The sequence below is a fragment of the Populus alba genome, chromosome 14 (genome assembly GCF_005239225.2).
Source record: "Populus alba chromosome 14, ASM523922v2, whole genome shotgun sequence".
Classification (NCBI taxonomy): Eukaryota; Viridiplantae; Streptophyta; class Magnoliopsida; order Malpighiales; family Salicaceae; genus Populus; species Populus alba.
The window spans coordinates 9,929,556-9,950,023 of NC_133297.1; the positions used below are offsets into that span (position 1 = coordinate 9,929,556).

At 33.6% G+C, this 20,468-nt stretch overlaps 3 protein-coding genes across 3 annotated transcripts; 1 reads left to right on the top strand and 2 right to left on the bottom strand.

Moving 5' to 3' along the window:
- Window positions 1–4,178: 4,178 nt before the first annotated feature.
- On the top strand, window positions 4,179–8,526 carry LOC118041447 (WD repeat-containing protein GTS1). Its single transcript, XM_035048789.2, has 7 exons — window positions 4,179–4,657; window positions 4,741–4,836; window positions 4,943–5,017; window positions 5,856–5,966; window positions 6,948–7,039; window positions 7,302–7,386; window positions 7,956–8,526. The coding sequence occupies exons 1-7, from the start codon at window positions 4,337–4,339 to the stop codon at window positions 8,319–8,321; spliced, it is 1,146 nt and encodes a 381-aa protein (XP_034904680.1). The 5' UTR covers window positions 4,179–4,336; the 3' UTR covers window positions 8,322–8,526.
- A 687-nt stretch (window positions 8,527–9,213) lies between these two features.
- Window positions 9,214–11,889, bottom strand: LOC118041446 (sm-like protein LSM4). Its single transcript, XM_035048788.2, has 8 exons — window positions 11,639–11,889; window positions 11,361–11,397; window positions 11,200–11,241; window positions 10,956–11,054; window positions 10,748–10,825; window positions 10,397–10,436; window positions 9,847–10,017; window positions 9,214–9,573 (listed from the first exon to the last, which is right to left on the bottom strand). The coding sequence occupies exons 2-8, from the start codon at window positions 11,361–11,363 to the stop codon at window positions 9,551–9,553; spliced, it is 456 nt and encodes a 151-aa protein (XP_034904679.1). The 5' UTR covers window positions 11,364–11,397; window positions 11,639–11,889; the 3' UTR covers window positions 9,214–9,550.
- A 1,727-nt stretch (window positions 11,890–13,616) lies between these two features.
- Window positions 13,617–20,468, bottom strand: LOC118041445 (DNA mismatch repair protein PMS1). The gene is made up of 11 exons (XM_035048787.2): window positions 20,082–20,468; window positions 19,678–20,001; window positions 18,302–19,477; window positions 17,877–18,148; window positions 17,665–17,797; window positions 17,286–17,354; window positions 17,043–17,116; window positions 15,646–15,711; window positions 15,434–15,537; window positions 14,519–14,700; window positions 13,617–14,267 (listed from the first exon to the last, which is right to left on the bottom strand). Exons 1-11 carry the CDS (start codon window positions 20,301–20,303, stop codon window positions 14,142–14,144), a joined length of 2,748 nt encoding a protein of 915 aa, XP_034904678.1. The 5' UTR covers window positions 20,304–20,468; the 3' UTR covers window positions 13,617–14,141.

The following is a 20,468-nucleotide window of genomic DNA, read 5'->3' on the forward strand; positions in this document are numbered from 1 at the left end:
TTCGCTGACAGTTATATTTCGCAGCAGAACTAGTGTCGTGAATATTAAATTAAACTAAAAAGTAACAAAAGGACAAGATGAAACAGGTTCCCTCATGACATAAAAAGCCGGCCATGGTATTAGATACTGTGTTTTGGATTCCATTCTTTTCCGAATATTTTTTTAAATTTATTTTTGATATTAAAATATCAAAAATATATAAAAACACCCAAAATAAAATTAATTAAAAATGCAACTAAACACTGGAATCACCACTCGGAAGACACCCCCGCCGACACTGTCTTTTATCCTCGTGTGAAAGAAACAACAATGATTTTTTTTATTAAAAAAAACATGTTTATTCTTGATTATTTTATTTCTAAATGTGTTTTAAATCTATAAATTGTGATATGCGGAGTAGAGGAAATTCTTTGGGGATGTATGGATGTGAAAAATGTCCATGTTTTTGGGAAACCTATTCAGAAACTCATTTTATTTGGAAGAAACAGGAAAAACAATGTTTCTGTTATGGCACTGTGATGTATCATTCAGGGTATATCTGATCATAAATTTTCTTCATCAAATTATTATGTATCAATATATATGTTTTTTAAAATATTTATTTGAATGTGTAAATCATAAGGTTTAGATCATGAATATTATATTTATATTTGAATGTAAAAATCATACAAGTTCTATAATTTATAATAAATATATTTTTGATAAACCTATAATAAATATAAACTATAAAAAATAGTATTAGAAATATGTCAAAGACAAAGAAAGTTTAATATTTTAAATGATTATGTGGTATATCTAGAATAGTTATAATTTAACTTGAAAAATGATGATGATCGAGTTTGATTCTATAATTTATAATAAATATATTGTTGATAAACCTATAATAAATAAACTATAAAAAATAGTATTATATATCAAAGACAAAGAAAGTTTAATATTTTAAATGATTATGTGGCATATCTAGAATAGTTATAATCTAACTTGAAAAATGATGATGAATTACTTTCATTTTCATGGGCCATTAATAATGGTAATGGTAATTATAATAAATAGGTAGATGTCATAAAACATGAACTAAAATCTATGAGACAAGATCAAGTCTAAGAATATGTTAAAATACCTAAATATTGTAAGAAGTCAGATATAAATGGATTTTTATGACAGAACAAGATTCAACTAATAATATTGAATAATATAATGACATACTTGTTACTAAATGTTTTACTAAAAACATGACTTTAGTTATAAAAAGATGTTTTTATCTGTCTCTATAAAAAACTCATTTAGAATTATCATGGTTTTAGTATCTTGTTAATTATGATTTAGATTTATATCAAATAAATGTAAAAATAGCATTTTTAAATGGGAATGTAGTAGAAGAAGCCTATATGGATCGATCATTGGGGTTTTTAGTTGAATGAAATAAGCACATAGTGTGTAAACTTAAGAAATCAATATATAAATTTAAACAAGTTTCCAAGAAATGGTATATCGAGTTTACTAATAACTTTAAGGTGAAATATATGAGAGATACAACTTATATTACTAGGATAGAAAAATTCCAAGATAGTTCAAAAAAATTATTAGGTTGTTGAAGAAGGAATATATGATCATTTCTTATATAGTTTTAGAATGGATAAATGCTCAATAAATGTTATTCCAACTAAAAAAAAAAGATAAATTTAATCTCATGTAATGCCTAAAGAATAAACTAGAATATAAATAAATGAAAGAAATTTCTTCTGTATCAATTATTAGAAGTTTGATATATGTTCAGATTTATACAAAGCCACACATCAACTTTGTCATTGGATACGTTTTGGATCTCTTGAAAACTGTAAAAAAAAATAATGAGATACTTATAAAAATATAAAAAACAAAAGATTACATGCTCAATTATAAAAAAAATCTAATCATCTTAAGTTTGGGTATTTAGATTCAGATTTTTATTGGATGTGTGGATATATACCAACAGAATCTATATTATAATATTTGTTCATTTTAGTTTGAGGAGAAATCTTATGAAATAAGTCAAAATAATTTATTATAAAAGTTGAATATGTGGCATGTTTTGAAATAATAGTTCAATAAGGAACAATGAGATGTCAACATTAAAAACTGCAATTTCCAGAATTTAACCTTCAGAACTATGACAGCATATTCAATTGCATAATTAAATAAAATTAATAAGAGATAATGGTATGATTAGAGTTTCTGATTAAGACCTTCTAAGAGTCAACTCTCTTAGAATATCTCCAATAAATACTAGGATTATTTTCATAATTTGCTGCATTTTTTTATTTTTATTTTTGTTAAGATTGATGTAAGCTATAAATAACCAAGGAATGTTGAACATCCAACGAGCCATCATAATAATAATAATAATACAAAACTTCAAATAATTTTGAAAGTCTTTCTCATCCTTTTCTTCATTCCATTATTATATGTTTCATATTTAAATTAAAAATACATTAAAATAATATTTTTTATATTTTTAACATCAATCTTAAAAAAAATATTAATTCAATATATATTTTTTTTTTTTAAAAGAAAGATTCCAACCTCACAGCAATACAAAACAAGACACGCACATAGCCGTCATGATTGGCACCATGCGGCAGAAAAATTGACTTCACAACTAAGACTATATATTATATATGAAGAGGAATCTAATATTCTAATTATGTACTTGTATTTGCACATAAAAAAACAAAAGCGGAAGACATTGCTCTTTGATTGTTTCCTACTCTTGTCTTGTTTATTTGATGGAAGCGTGTCCCTGATGGAGACGACATGCATGGGGTACCAGAACAGCAACAACAGATTGGTCGTGTCGATGCTAATATCTGGCAGTCATATGCTGAATTATCACCACAAACACATGAATAACTTATAACCTATAGTCCGTGTCGCAATTATTATTTTTTTCTATTTTTTAATGTGTAATAGTAAGATAGAAGCATAACCTCTCTGACTAGGACGCGTGGACCTTATATAATTGACTTATATACAGCCTGTATGTATACTTTAATGTCTACATGTATAATTGATACTGTAGTGTTTCAGAATTCCAATAAATTTTAAAACTAAAAGGTTATTTTTCAAGAGCTTCACTCCACCGGTAAGTTATTTTAATAACTCTGAAGAGTGTAACTCAATTAATCAGATTTTATGTTTATTTTCTATAAATCACTAATTCAAGTACTATAAGCCTCATGATCACTAGAAATTTATATGGCTATTAACTTTAGAGCTCATAAAATTAGTTGAGATACGCACAAACTGATCAGGACATTCATATTTATATATATAAAAAAAAAACTAAATCCTAATTCAAAAGAGTTTATAGTCTTAATTAAAAAAAGAATGGAGGGCCTTCATGGTATGGAAGCAAGCAAACATTTTAGGGAGTATCGAATGTCGTTATTAATATTAATTAGTCCTATACCCAATGATAAAATTCGTAATTAAGTGATCAAACCACCTAAATCTTTGTTTTATTTAGATTCAATTTAATTGCATTTTTTTTAATCTCTGCTGGAGGTACCCCATTTTGGAGGCTTGTCTGCATTGGAGGAATCAAATCAAACCACCTAAATCTTTCCTTCAAAAAACTAAACTATAAAAAAGTTATTACATTTTTTATTATTGGCATCCTTCTGTACTTTTATTGTTTTGATTTTTTAAATTTTTAAAAAATTATATTTAAAATCAACGCATCAAAAATAATTTTAAAACACTAAAAAATATTAATTTTAAAGTAAAAAAATAAAAAAAAAGTTAAAATTTTAAAAATTATTTTTAAAACACAAAAATAAACCGGATCTAAATCCACAAAAATAAATTCAAGATTAATATAAATAAATTGTGGCTAGAAGATCTATTTTCTTTCTTTCTTTCTTTTATATTGGTGGTGGTAGTCTCAATCAATGGCGGCTGAAGCTTAACAATTAGGGTATCACTGACATATCTAATAGTATATTTGTATAGATAGAATTGTGTCGTAAATAATATTTTTAAAAAATTATTATTTTTGTTTAAAATTATTTTTATATATATTTTTAAATATATTAAAAAATTAAAATAATACCTTGATATATTTTTAAATAAAAATTATTTTTAAAAATAACTATAAAGACCCTTATTTGCGTTAATTTGTACCAAAAAGCAACCGTATAAGTACTGTTGTGAGCATGACATGGCAGTATATGTACGGGTGTTTTAGCGAGCCCTGAGCTCAGAAGATTATGCCCTAAAACCCTAAAACCCTAAATCCTTGCACTAAGGTTTGTTTCTGGTTTCCAAAATAAGCAGACCGACACAGAGCACAGCGAAGATGGAAGGAACGACAGAGATGGAGATTGAGGAACCGAAATCAAAGAAATTCGGGTTAAAAAACTCAATTCAAACCAATTTCGGCAACGACTATGTTTTCCAAATTGTCCCAAAGGATGACTGGTCGTCAGTGGCGGTGTCGCTATCGACAAAAGCAGTGAAGCTTTATTCTCCAGTGACAGGTCAGTTCCAAGGAGAGTGTAAAGGTCACTCTGATACTATCAATCAAATTGCATTCTCTGTTTCATCGTCTCCGCATCTTTTGCATTCTTGCTCTTCTGACGGTACTATCAGAGCTTGGGACACCAGAACTTTCCAACAGGTACTTTCCCTTTTTCTTTTTTCTCATTTTCCTCTGTATGTTTTTATATGGGAGTACTCTGTGAATGAATTGATTGTTTGCAGGTTTCGTGTATAGATTCCGGCTCTTCTCAAGAGATTTTCAGCTTTTCATTTGGAGGTTCTAATGATAATCTTCTTGCTGCTGGCGCCAAGTCTCAGGTTCTAACAGTTTCATTTCTCAATTTACTGGTACGTTTAACTCTAATTAAATTGAATTTATTATGAATTGTTTGATGATTTGGATATGGATTTCTTGGTAATTCAGGTGCTTTTCTGGGATTGGAGGAATGGGAAGCAAGTTGCATGTTTGGAGGAATCTCATATTGAAGATGTTACTCAGGTTTTTTTTTCCCGTTCTTTCTTCAACTTGACAGGAAGTTTGTTTCATTTTTTATTGCACAATGTTTAACATTGTGGCTGTTCATGACTATTTTCTATTTAACTAGGAAGTTGGTTTCCAATATGAAGTTGTGTTAGAATTTTAACCTATGTTTTAGGCTGCAATGTCTATGGTTGAAGTTGAAGAGTATGTAAACGCATGTAGGTGGATACACCAAACTTAGTGGATTTCACCCATTATGCGATGCATTGTTTTCTGCTTTGTGCTAAGGTGGTCATAACTGAATCCCCGTTGTTATGTCACCATTTGTAACCTGGAATGTTGGTATTTTATCCCAAGCCGTGATGCTCTTTTCAACTGCCTGGTCTGCCCAATTATATTAGTTAAACAAACCAAAAGATATAAAATACAATGCCTTCAAAAAGTTTAAAATTAGACTTCAAAAATCAGTCATGTGCTAGGATTTCTAGGGATAAGAAAAACATACAGGAAGCTGTTTATCACTGCTTGGTTATGTTGTGTTTGCAAAATGCACCTGTAATGCATGGACTTGATTATACCACCAGCTTTTTGGCGCTAACATGGTGTTGTTTGAAATGGCTTCTATGCATTTTTCTGGCATGTGTTATATTGTCCAATTGAGCTGAGCTGAAATCCCGCTGTCATCTTTCACTGAAATATCTGTAAAGATTTGCAAGTTTATATGTTTTGGACTGCCAGTATTCCTGTTTAGGAATTGGAGTAATTGTTCATTTTATTACTGGATTCATATTTTCATCCATGAATTTATTTTTTTTGTTCTATTTTGTCAAGTTCATAACTTGCTGACTTTTAATAGGTTCACTTTGTCCCTGACAATAGAAACAAGCTTCTTTCAGCTTCCGTTGATGGGTTGATGTGTATATTTAATACTGATGGGGATATCAATGATGACGATGATCTGGAATCAGTAAGTGCAGGCTTCTAATTCTCGGTACTGTTTACATCATTCCTAATTTTATATGTATGGGTTCATTGAAAGATAAACGAATTGTTAGGTATTTTGTGAGGTCCAAATGGGCAGACTTGTCAAAGCAGTTGTTTGGCCATTCAAATAACAATTGCTGAAAAAATGCAACTACATGATTGCTACTTGTTAGAGTTGGACATCAAGTACCATAGAGCATGGTCTTCATGTGAAATATGTTTCATTCTTTCAAGTCTATCTGAGATTTAGCATCTTAAACTACTTAATAAAAAATGTCTGATAGTGCCTTCTTAGTGTACCATATTCATTGGAATATCATTACTATCAAACTTATAGTAACTGTAACATACTTGAAAAAAAAGCCATTTTGTTAGGTGGGTTGATAACTTGACCTTTCTTTTTTCTTTGGATTTGACAAAAAAAAAAAAGGTGCATTTCCTTTTCTGCACGTGAAGCAGTTTTTTAGAGGATAGTCAGGACATGGTCTTTCAATTATTATTTTACCTGCAGCTCTGCTATAAAGGATCTATGCTTGAATTTTTGTTTTTGTTTTTTAAAATTTATATGGAAGAGCTTTGGTTGCATTTGGATATGCAACTGATTTTTGAGCAATGTTCCTTTAGTATCCCTCTGTCTGTTTTTTATTATATTTGTTGCAACACATTCATTCAATTTGTTAATGATCTTATTTATTACTTGGATCATTTCTTTGAGAGGAGTATATTTTACTGTTGCTTCCAAAAATAATAATTTCTGATCTCTGATAGATAATTTTGTACTGGCTGTTTCTTCCAAAACGTAAGTATATGCTTAATCCTTTGTCCAAGAATACTAGACTTTTTTCCAGACTGGTTGAAAACTGTTTAACATGTCTTGTGCAATAAGAGTTCAACTAGTCCCATAACTGCTCCTAGTCTTTCCTGTACATATTTCAGATGAACTTTTACAATCTTGTACTTGTAGGTGATTAATGTTGGAACTTCAATCGGGAAAGTGGGGTTTTTTGGAGAGACATATCAGAAGCTCTGGTGTTTGACACATATCGAAAGTTTAAGGTACTGTTGAATTTATTGGCTCTTTATGATACAGTGGAAGATGGTTTTACTATGTATTTCAGTAAAAAATGGAAGTCAGCAGTCTGCTAGTGACTTATGGTTACCATCCCTGTAGGGGTTTGCAAAATCACAGGAAAAAGAAAATGAAAAGGAGTTCTTGTAACTATGCATGTTACATTCAAAAACAATCTTTTTGGTAACCATAGTTTAAGCCTGACTCCGATGTGCATTACCCTTTGTTTTCTAAAAAACAAAACTACAGTATTTGGGATTGGAAGGATTCAAGAAATGAAGCAAACTTTCTGGAAGCCCGCTCATTAGCCTCTGACAGCTGGACATTAGACCATGTAAGTTTTTTCCATGTGATGGAATCCACTTTATTTAGTGGATTACAGAACAACTGTATTTCTTGTCTTTACATGCAATTTCTCTTTTCTGTAAGTATAATGTATCATAAACTACTGTATTTAGTTGATGTTTTAGAACAAGAAGCTCTTACAAGAGCAAACAAGAATGGTTTAGAACTTAATTATCATTTTCTCGCTTAACTTTCCTACGGTGTCTGACAAAAATAGTCGAGAAAACTCAGTATGGCACAAGTGCAGTTGAGTTGTAAGCATCAATTATGGCTGCCCGGACTCACTTATGGTATATGAAATTGTCCAAGATACCAGTGACACATGATACAGCTAAGTTGCTGTTTGAAGAGTCCTTGGGCTTCCATCTCGAGCAACAATTTTTTTTTCTCATAGACAATGCTATGGAGGATGGAATACATAGACCAGGAGATAGAATATACGGATCTTCTAATTTATGAATTAGCAGGATAAATGCAGTATGCTTGGTTCAATTTATTTATTTTTAATTATAGTTCAAATTCAGATTCTTGGTTTAAACTTCCCTGTTGTACTGGCAGGTTGATTATTTTGTTGATTGCCACTGCCCCGGAGAAGGTGATAGTTTATGGTTAATCGGTGGCACTAATGCCGGTGCTTTAGGTTATTTTCCTGTAAATTATAAAGGAGCGAGGACGATTGGATCTCCAGAAGCAATTTTTGGAGGGGGGCATACAGGTGTTGTCAGGAGTGTATTGCCCATGTCAAGCATGAAGGGGGGACCTGCCCAAAGCCGAGGCATATTTGGATGGACAGGTGGTGAGGATGGTCGATTATGTTGCTGGTTGTCCGACGATTCCACTGGGATAAATCGATCCTGGATTTCAAGTGCATTGGTTATGAAATCACCAAAGGCTCGCAAGAAAAAACGGCGTAATCCTTACTAGAGAGCCTCTTATGTTTTTTCTTGCCGTACCTTCTCAAAATCTTACAGTTTCTATAGGTCCTTTCGACTTTTGTTTCTCTCTTTTTTGAGCTTTGTATTTTCGGTTCTGTAGTTTTAAGAAAATCATGGCGTCCGCTGTGCATTATATGCATCGTCATTGAATATTTGAATGTGTGGAAAGTAAAATGCCTACCCTTTTAATGCCATACTCAATCCGTCCACTTGATCTCATGTGTCGCTATTTCTTGTTCTCTGTTTCTTTTTTTCTTTTTTATTATTGTTGTAATGTCTTTCTTTTCACCTAAATCCACAACTATATATATATATATATATTGACAATGCAAGGGTCTTTAATTCGATTGTGTTGAATTGCTTTCTTTACTAAAATTAATTTTTTATTTAATTAAATAATAATAGAAATAAATATACATGAAACTAATTGAAAAACGGCATCCATTGGTTTTTCTTTGCATCCTAATGAATTCTTTTTTAGGTATTTTTATATGCTTTTTACTTTATGATCATACTTCGATCCAAACATAGTCAGAACACAATTAAAAATATTACATGCAGCAGGAACCATAACTAGTTTGTTACTCTAATTCATACCTTTTTGTTAATAATTTTAATTCTAGCAGAAAAACAAATTCTTAGCATTGCATTGTTACCACGCGGTATGTAAGGCTGCAGTTGAGCTAGTTTTTTGTTAAATTTAAAAAAAAAAAAAATCTTCAAATTACATTTGTTTATTTATATTTGGTATTAAAGATAAATTTTAAAAAGCAAAAATATTATTTTAATACATTTTCAAAAAAAAAAAAAACCATCTTACCTGTTAGACAAACAACTGTGACAACCACCAATCAGCAGGCAAGTATCCACAGTAGAGAGAGTTGAGAAAAAAACCAGAGACTTAACTGGTGAATGATCAAACCAACAACGCAAGACATGTTCAGAAAAGGCAATTCACAATACAGCTCTTCAATTCTGTTTCTCTGTAATACTAAGTAGTACCTACATTAGGACTCGAAATCAACCATTCAACAGGAATATGCTTAGGAGAGAACATTTCACATGGAAAGTTGGGCGCAAAATGCCTCTAAAAGTAGCAGACTCGCCCAAAGCATCCGGGCAACATCACCCACATTAAGTCATTAATCCCGGCCTCGCCCAGCACCTGTCCTCTAAAAGTAGCAGACTCACCCAAACCATCGGGCACCATCTTCCACATTAACCTCGGCCTCGCCCTGCACCTGTCACCAAAAAGTAGAATGACATGTTTGCATTTGTTCAAATTAAGATTTCAACAATGTGATGCATATGCTGACCAAAATATCCACAGTTCCAAACATAGTGAAGAAAAAAAAGAGGTAGGTTGTCTAATCACAAAGCTGTTTTTTTAATTTCGATACCAGCAACTTATAACAGGCGATAATATAATATGATGGCCTACATAAAAGCGTGCTTTTAACTTGAAAAAACTTTGAATAATTTTGTTCTTTTTCATCGCTCTAATGAAGTCTTACCTCTGCTCCCACCAGTCTTTCCACCTGGACCACCTCTACCACGGCCACCACCCATGCCCTTAGGACCTCCATCATCAGCAAGGCCACGCCCAATCCCTTTTGCTGGCCTTCCACCAGGACCATCTTCTCTACCTCTTCCTCTTCCACGCCCTACCCCTGGTGGCTTCCGATCTAAAAAAAAAAAAAAGTCAATCAATTAAATATGCAAGGTTCTGCATTTCTCAATATGCAAATGCAGAAATTTAAACCAATCAATTAACCAACAAAACTGAAAATTTCAGCTTTTCTGAATTTGTAACACAAAAGAACACAGAACTTAAGGCAGAGCATAAAGTAGTATAAACAGCTACAAGATTAACCGCAACACTACTCGGTACAATTATCTATGCACAATCAGCTAAAGGTTATGTATTTTAATACAGAAGTAACACGTATAGTGGTTTTGAACTGACCAATCTTCAAAGTTATTGTATTTCAAGATCAATACCCCATCATTCATTGATGTTCAGAGTATAATAATAGACCATAGTTGAGAAAACATAAACCATACCTGAGCGACTCTTGGTTTCTTCTTGAACTTTATCAATTACCTACAACACAAATCAAGATCATTGGATGAGCAAACTAACCACCAAAACATTCACAAGAAAGAGGATATTGAACCACGTATCAATTAAAACTAATCAGTTTTTCAAAGCAATAGTTTATTATCAAAATCTCTCCCAAATAACAAATTTCACAAATATATTGAAATCAGGGTCCTGTGAAGCAACAATGCTAGATGGAAATCTTGCAAAGCAGTTAAATGCTACATTTTTTACACCAGTTCAGTGTGTTTTTATTAGTGGTTTCACCACCCTTTCACTATTATTCTTCAAAAACGGCCAAACATGATAGGTACCTCATCAGGAACTCGAAGATACTTGATAGTATTCCCTCGAATGTAGCATTCAGGCATTCGCCAAAACCTATCTCCATCCTACATCAAATTCCAACCCAAAACCCATACGTTAATCTCAAAAAAAGAAAACAAATTAAGAAAAAAGTACCACTATTTCTGCAAAAACAAAAATACCAAAAGTAGAATAAAAAAAAAAACATATTGGCACCTTGGAGGTGCAGATGACTTCACGGAGATGGATGTTCATCCAAGTATCACAATTGACCAAATGCCCATTATAAGTCTCTCCATTTTTTAGTTCCACCAACTGTTACAACATACAAGCACCATGAATTACAAGCTGCATCAAAAAAAAATGAAAAGGCCGTAAAACAAAGTCTACAAATTTGCACAAAGTTCTGGGCTCATAAGGTCAAATAACACAACAAGAAAAAAAGAGATCTCTTGCTTACCATAGGGTGGCCTTGAGCAGTCTTAAGTAGAGAAAGAGGAAGCTGCAGATAACCCAAAACAAAACAAAAAAGGAAAAGAAATAAAATTAAATGTGTCAGAGAAAGCAGGGGAAAGATGGGAAATTTAAGAAAAAACCAAAGCCAGCAGTTGAGATTGTTACCATGTTTTAGGGCACTAAAAAAATAAAATCAAGCAACCTGCAAGAAAAGCCAAGGCCGAGCACATGAAAAAGAAAGCATGAAAGAAATTAGGAAAGTACGACAGATCGAGGAGATATTAGGGTTAGAGAATATTAAAAGCTAAAAAAAACATTTTGTAGTTGTTGAAAACCCTAGTTTCTAAAGAGAAGAATTTAACGAGGAAAATTACAGGCTTTATGCGAGCGATAGAGGGAGTACAAGAAAAAGGAAAGGAGGAAGAGAGGCAATCGAAACTTACCAAACAAAGCGAATTCTTCAATGGAGAAAGACGAGCGACCACCTTCGATATCTCTCTGCTCTAAGCGCCTCTCTGTGAAAAATGGACTCAAGTTATTATTATTACCCCTGATACTAACAATTATGGTAGGCTCTCTTTTAAAGATGAAGTCAATTATGTGACGGCACATTTTATTAATTTATAAAACTAATATAATTTAACCTTAAGAGGTTGGCTCTAAAAAAAAAAAAAAAATAACCGAATTGGATATCTCATAATATAGATCCATTTTTATCCTTGTTGCATGGCTGATATTTTCTGTGCATTGAACAATATAAATATTGACGAACTCGGAAACCTTTGATGGGTTTTCGGAACTTCTGTTTTTTTTTTTAAGTTGTGTTTGGTCGGTAGTTCATATAGAGATTCTTCCATGTTTAAGGTGGCAAAGTACGAAGACAAATGTAGCTTGATGTTGCCTTGACACTTTTGAGCCCAGTATCCTTTCATTGAACTCGGTTTTTAGCCCATGGTTTCGACAGCTGTTGTCTTTGAGGTTGGGCTCTAGTTTGAACCCAACATCCCCTCTTTGGACTTGGTTTTGAGCCCAAGGTTCTCCTCCTTGTTCGGCAACCTTTTTTTTTTTGGTTGTTGGGCTTGGTTTTGAGCCCAATATTTACTCTTTTGAGTCCACGGTTTTTCTCCTCTTCGATTGGCAACTTATTTCTTGTTTGTTCATGGGCTTGGTTTTGAGCCCAAACTTCTTGGTGTTGATATCTTCTTTGAGCCTAACTTCCCCTGTCTGTGCTCGGTTTTTAGCCCATATTTAAAGTGTAGTTAAATTAGCGTAGTCACACTTACAGAATATACTATTAGCTAGAATATAGTATTTTTTATTTTTTTTTAATTTAACCCTTTATCAACTCAATTTTTTTTTTCAAATTCATTCTTAAATATTAGATTATCTTGAAAATTATGCTTTGTAATTTTTTTATTTATTTCCATTATGTTAGGTTATACACTAATCTTATAAATCTAATACAAATTAGGTTTTATATCTTATTTCAATTTGATTTTTATGAATTTATCTCAATCTCATAACTCATGTTACAAGTTTAACTAATTAACTGGGGTTGACGCAGATTTTTTTAGGCTACCTTTTCTATTTGATTTTTTATTATTCCATCTTTCAACATTATATTGGTAACAAATAAGGCTTTGTATTTTTTTTTCTATTTTCTTTTTGTATGAATATTTCAATATCATGATCTAAATTTTTCTCAGGCTAACTATGTATTTTTCTGGGTCCCTTTTTAATCGAGTGTTTTTTTTAATAAGGCTTTGTAAATGTTTTTTATTTGTTTTCCATATGATTACCTTGATCTCATGATCTTGGTTGCGAAATTGGCATGTTGACTTGATTCATTTTTTTTTTTAATAATTTTTTTTAATTTCACTCAAAAACTGAATCTTTTTTTTTTTGGAATTTTTTTCAATGTTATCTTTCAATATTATATTGTTTGGAAATTAGGCTTAATATTTTTGTTTTAGTAGATTTATCTCGATCTCATAAATTTATCTATTTTTTATCAATTTTAACCTTCAACACTAGATCTGTCAGAAATAGAACTTTATAAATTTTTTTATTTGATTTTTATGAAGTTATTTGGTCAGGTTTAATAAGTTAATATTTTTTGTCAATTTTGTCAAAAATAGAACTTGGGTTTTTTATATTTTTTTTAAATGATTTTTTTTATTTTTTTATTTAATATTGAATTTTTTAAAAATTAAGTTTTGTATTTTTTTTAACAAGATTATATTGATTTTATTATTTAGGTTGTTGTTTTAGCAATTGACCCGGTTTGCAAGTTTGATTGATTAATTATGTATTATTTTTTTTAATTTAATATTTTATTTAGTTTTAGTTTTTAATATTAAATTGATTAAAAGTTAACTTTAACTCTTTTTTTTTTACTTTATATATGTTATCATTATTACAACATGCATGCACCAGGGATGTTTATGCGCGGAACATAAATTGCCGCCCGATAATTTTTCATCGGCAAACGGCTAATAAGCAACAACTAATACACATCAAGAGCACTACTAACAGCCATGCTTCAATACGTGTTGTGCTTAACATCATTTTTTCTTCTCGGGGTTGAACCTGGATCTGCTTTATGACGGTTGAAAATATGCTAGAAAAAGAAGATACGAGGAAGCGGGTTTTCTCTGGGTAGATGAAGCAAGGGGCTCACGACAAATCCACGAGAAAAAGGATTTACAACTCGCAGAGGGAGCCCGAGACCAACCATTTCAAGGATGTTTTTATAGCACAGCTTCATGTTTTTTTTTTTTTTTTTTTGTAATAAAAGCCAGCGAAACAGATTGATTTACAACTCAGAGGAAGCCAGAGTTCCGCCGCTTGATAAATGCATCATAAGATTCAGGAGGGACTTGCAGAGTCCATGTAAACTAAGTTAAGAAGGGCATTAGTAGCTAGTAACTGCCATTGGGAGGTCCATCACAAGCTCGCTTCCGTTTCATCTGGCCTTTCGTAAATGGATGACATGTCAATCAAATGGCGCATGGTTGGTCTGCCGTGGGGGCAATTCCAGGGGGACTTCAGATCGACCAAATGCTCAAGTATCTGAGAAAGAAAACATACGGGGAAAAAAAGGCCAGGATAATTTAGTAAGCTTTATTGATATGCCTAAATTCAAAATAATGAGTGGCATCCTGCAGAAAATGATCATTAGAAATACCAGAAACAAAAACAAAAAAAACAACGTAAAGTGTCCACACACACAATTGAGCAGACATTGAAAACTACTTGCTTCTCATAGATGATGGAGTTTCATGGTGGAAAGAATATGTGCAGTGCTAACACATGGTTAATACCTTCTGCATTTCATTCCTCCCTAGTGCATCTCCAATCATAATCGATGATCTGCATGCACGTGATGCGAACATTGCATGAACTCTTGATGGGCAGACGGAATCAGCAGTGTCCATTTTGTATCTACTGATTATGGAGCATTCCCCTTGACTATCAGATAGAGTAGAAATCAGATCCTTCACATCTGTTTCAAAAGAGAGAGCTACTAATCAACTTTTCCAGGCATGTTGGTCCAACAATAGTTTGATATACGTTGATTTTTACCAAGAGAAATCACTATAGTATTGCATGGGGCAGAAAATTATCTTTAGAGAACGACCAGCACACAATAGGCATGCCCTATAATAGTCCAAATGGCCATGCCAATCAGCACATTTTGGAACAAATATATAGAACTGTTAGCCGAAGCAACATGGAGTTGAGGCACTTATGAAAATCACAAAGTCGGACACACAACTCCTCAGCATGCCTTACAATATTCTTCTTCTATCTTGTAATAATATAAAAGTTGATAAGATGGCACAATGAGACAACTTTCAACCAAAACAAGTCTCTAATCATGCTTCCAAATTACTTTGAAAAAGAACACAACTTTTCAGGAAATAAATGCAATTAATGCGACTAGAAGATGATCCTGTCATCAATTATAGATATATGTAATTGCAAACAAGCATATGCCAGCACATTATGTGCATGTTATAGATCATGTTTGTGCCATTTTTATCTCTTTTTTCTTGGCTTTTGTCTTTTTTCTAAAGATACAAATTAAGTAAACTAAAAACTTTCATGATGTGCTAATGTTCTGAATCCATGTCAGCCTCCATGGAAATGCAACAAAACCACAAGCTAACTAGTAAACTTTTGATTTCATAACATCCCATTTGCTTAGAGAAAGAAAAATAAAAGGTATTTATTACCTTCAACTCCAAAAGTTATGTTCTTACTAAAAGGAACAGCTTTCAATTTAAAATGATGCCCAGGTAGTGCATGTGGATCCTCTTCCAAAGCAAATCCATTTTTTCTGACCATCAGAAACACCAGAACACGCATCATTAAAAAGCATAGAAATTTTAGCAGAAAGTAGAAATTACAAACAGAAAAGGCTAGTGATGATTGAACCATATTTCACCTGATTATGTCTAGGTTCATTGAAGCAACTACTTCCTCTTCTGGAGATAACTCCAGCCTCAGTGGCCTGTGCATGATTTTCAAAGAAAGAGAGCAGAATTTGATGATTAATAAAGTATTGGCTTATTCAAAGCATTAAGTGAAAAGTGCATCAAAAACAGAAGTGATGCAAAGGAACTACCAACAATGTAACCTAATACATTGCAACGTATTATCCCTCGCTATTGCTTTCACATCCAAATATCCAGGTGAAAATTATGTGCCTGAGAGCCCATAATGCTTTAGTAAATGGAGAACACAATAGTAATCCTAGTATCTGTCACTCTATTCCTTGACTGACAAGCTACATGCAAAATTGAGTTGAAAGAAATACTAACAGCATATAGAAATGCAGCAACTAACTTCAAGGACACTAAGTTCCCATTTCGTAGTGTAATAGCTTCTGCTTTAGGTGTTTTTCAAAAGTGCATTTCACTTGAAAATGCATCAAAATAAATTTTTTTCAGGTTTTTTTTTTTTTTTTTACATTAGTACATCAAAATTATTGTAAAGCACTAAAAAAACATCAATTCAATGTATTTTCAGGGCAAACACACTTTTATAACGCACTCAAACATAGTTGCAAACGCAATATAAAACAAGCACTAAGTGATAAAGTGGATAAGTCCCAAATAATGTAAATATCCTATTCCACAGGTCCAATCCCCCTCTTGACAAGTGAGCAAAGGGATGTACAATTTCTCTTTCCCTTGATAATAACAAGTCCATTTTGATTTTCAATGGCTGGATTACGAAGAACTCATGTAATGTAGGCAAAGAAAAAGGTGATGTTGGCTCTTCTTTGCTTAACAGGAGGCTCACTGAATGGTTCAATTGGTTTATGTTTTATCTTAAAATCAGGAATTTTGGTTCTGTGTCGTAATAATGACAAACCCTTGGAATTCAGGAATGGGAATCTAAACAGTTTGAGATACTTTATACTACTGAATATAGAAGAGCTTCAAAGCAGCAATAAAGCACCAGGAGGGAATATTTCGAAATAAATCTTACACAAAATATGCTACATTAGAGAGAGTGGATAAACAACACTGGGGGGGGGGGGGGAGAACTTTTCCACAGTCCAGAATATGGTGTTGATCTCTTTTACTTAGGGGTGATGGCAGGGGACAACTTATTAGTGGACTCCCTGTTCATTAGATAGAGAATATACCCATAATGTCATGATCTCTGAAACTTATTTTGATTAAAAGGATTTTAGATCGAGTAGGTATTTTAACACTGAATTAATCCGAGATCCACATTCACTACATTGCAATTTAGAAACTATATCAAGCATCTTACATTCCCAACTTACAAGAGAGTTAGCAAGAGCAATTCAAGAGGTCATAAACTCCTTACCGAAGCAAGGGCTGCTGGTTTAAAATCGTTGATTGACAGAGTCTCTCAAAATTATACTTCTCATCAGCAGCATGCTAAAGAAAAATGGAAAACAGTATGAGAATTCTACACATTCTCCGTGTAAGTGCAGTCTCGAGGCAATTAAACACAAGCATTTAATCAACTTCAGTGTTCAAATGAAATAGTCAGAACACACAAATGATGAAAAATAGATGCCATACACAATCTAGGATAGAAAATCACCTGATCCACGATAAACAAATCCTGATCTAATTTCCCAATGATAAAACCAAGATTAAATTGACCAATCACCTACAGGGAAAAAAAACAGTAACCATGGGTCATCCACCAGTTTGTTGTCATCATAGAAAGCATTCTTGCTAAAAATTTGGCTACCCTAAAGTTTCACAAACAGACCAGCCCAATTTAAAAAGGGCCAACCACAATGCTGAAAAACTCTTGTTTAAAGATCTTCACAAGACACTGAATTGATTCATGAAATGATGAATAGGACAGCAAAAAAATAGAAAAGGAAAGACTATGTACACAAGTAAACTTATGCTTCTACTTAACTATGTGCACTGTTCAAGCATATGATCAAATAAATAGAGTAAACAACAACCTTCATTCTACCAAAGTCTTCTTTTCTGAATAGTCTTTCTAACTCAGTTGTAGCAGCAGCTAAAGCCCTTAATTTCCGCTCCTCATTGTCTGGTTGGGAGAGCTCCAGTGTAGCAGCAGCATAGCTCCTATGACTGAGCAAGAAAAACCAAGTTGGTTACGAACAGAAGAATTTATATTTCTCGACTTGAAGAAAGTCATTAATTTGTAGACCTTCTCTTTGTGCCTCCAAACGTGAAATTGCCAGATTGCAACCTTGACAACCTCTGCATCCTTCTTGAATGCAGGTCTTGAAAGCTAAAGTGCAAGGTGGAGCATATCTGTTGGGCAGAAAAAGGCACTGGAACATCTAATATTTCGATGGAAGATTGAGTTGGAGGAGAGGCAACAGGAAGATCCTCTAACAAATTTCCAAGCCCTTTGCAAGGGGAAGTAATTGATGGGACATCATCAGGAGAAGATGAATTTTTCTCACCTAATGGATCCTGCGGATAAAGTAGTAAAACTCACACATTAAGAGTTTAGGCTGCAATCGTGCATTAGGTCACACATACATTCATGTGAAAAGGTTAAAAAGGTTTTCACAATCAAACAAGAAAGGGAGGAATTATTTTGAAAAAGAGCTAAGAACCACGTACCTCCCCAAGTTTAGGCTGCAATCCTGAATTATTCCTTGTTTTATTGATGATCACGTCTGTGCTGTGATGTTTGGGGGGCTCAGCATCAACAAACTCAGTAGAGTCATCAATGTGGTGATGATTAAAAGGAAGGCTTGTAACCGCATCATGCATGTCAATATCACTTTTCTTCAATTGACATTCAGAGGTCTGATTTCTTAGAACAGGAACTTCAGACAATTGTGTAGTAATGTCTTCACGCTTTCTCTTATTGACAGTTAAAAAATTGCTGAGTTTTGATTGAAAGGAGCCAGAAGGACCATTTGAATCCCCCTTTACTCGCTCAACCACTCTTGACAGGCATTGTGCATTTTGATCCGGCACAGTATTGAGATGTGTCGTTGCTTTGCAGCTGTTACTGTTTGTAAGATTATCAGTTTTCTTAATGCCATGTAATCTAAGAGCAAAGTCCTTCATCATAAACTTTTCTTCGATGTCATGGATAGATCTTTCTCCAACTTGAAAGGGCTTAGATTTGACTTCAACTGTCATGAGTGGACTGCTGTCCTCTGCATCTGTTTGAGTTTCTTCACTGTCATTGCCATTTGCAGATGATTGTTTTGATAACATATTAGATTTCTCACGAGGAGAGCACAGCTGAGAGCTATCTGCTGCCTTAGCATGATTCTCAAATTTATTAACAGAATAACAGGAATTACTTGAAGAATAAATCATTTCCAGTCCCTCCCTTAGAGCAAGCAGTATAGAAACCTCATCAGAAAAGAATATTTTTCTTTTGTCAGGAGTTACATTAACATCACACGCTGTAGTTGGAATGGTGAAATTCATGATTGCAATGGGATATTGTCGGGAGTTTGCACCTTTGTATAGTTCATTCACAAGCTTGCTGACTTTAGGCATGTCCACTGGTCGACCATTTACAAAATAGTATTGTCTATCACCCAAATTGCGACCACTGCCTTGACCAGACTTAGAAAGGAAGCCTTCAACCTTGCAACTGTCTGATATATCTATATCCACAGGCTCTAAGCAGCTGAAGGTGTTCACACCAAACACTGTTATGATGTTATCTTTAAGGGAATCACTTCCTTGGGTTTTTAGTACTACAGACTTTGCATTTTTACCAGTTGTGTTAGAGCAGACTATGCGAACGCCTTTTGAAATAAGAGCATAGGCCTGAAAATAAGGAAAAGGTCTTTAATTTAATGGACAATCAGAAGACATCATCATATAGCAGAATTACTATATTCTGTTTCATAGGCACACCACATAGCATTTCTTTGAAGTTCAATCAAATCCCTCGTATCCAAAACACTAAATCTAATAGACACAAATGTTATGAAATGAAGAGAGAATTAACATCAGAAAACACTCACATTCAATAAAGAAATAAGCTTTCCGTATTCCTTGCGAATGTTGCGGCTAAATTCTTTGCTTCGCACCGGCAAACTGGAAAACAACTTCTTAACAGTGACTGTCGTACCAACCTGTCGGGCTGTCTTTCTCTCGGCTGTTAACAAACCTGAATGATTAAAAGTCAAGTGTGTAGCCACCGACTCGTTTTTGGTCCTTGTTTCAACGGTGAGGTCTCCTAACACGCAAAGCGAACTCAATGCCTCTCCTCTGAAACCAAATGTGGTCAAAGACTGAAGATCATGAAAGTCCCCCAATTTGGACGTGTGGTGCTTAAGTGCCAGAACCTGCGGCAACAAGCACGCAAGCAACATAACCAGATACTCAATGCTTAATCAATCAATCAACAAAAAATAATTTGTATTACCTTGAAATTATTAGGAGAGACGCCGCAGCCATTATCAATGACCTGGAAGGATTCCAGACCGTAGTCTTTCAAAGAGATTTCGATGGAAGTAGCGCCAGCATCCAAGCTGTTTTCAACAAGCTCCTTGACTGCGGATGAGAGGTCCAAGATCACTTGACCAGCGCAGATTCTGTGGACAGCGGCTTTGTTTATAGGCCTGATAGTGATAGCGGAAGATTCCATGGAAGCCTTAAATTGAACATTAACCCTAGAAACTTGATTTTGTAGAGCAAAGAAGAGAGAAAACAAATGGGGTAGAATCAATTTGGTTAGGGAGCTAGGGTTTTGGATTTGGTAGTGAGAGAGAGAGAGATAGAGTGGGGGACTGGAAACTGTTGCGCTAGTTGA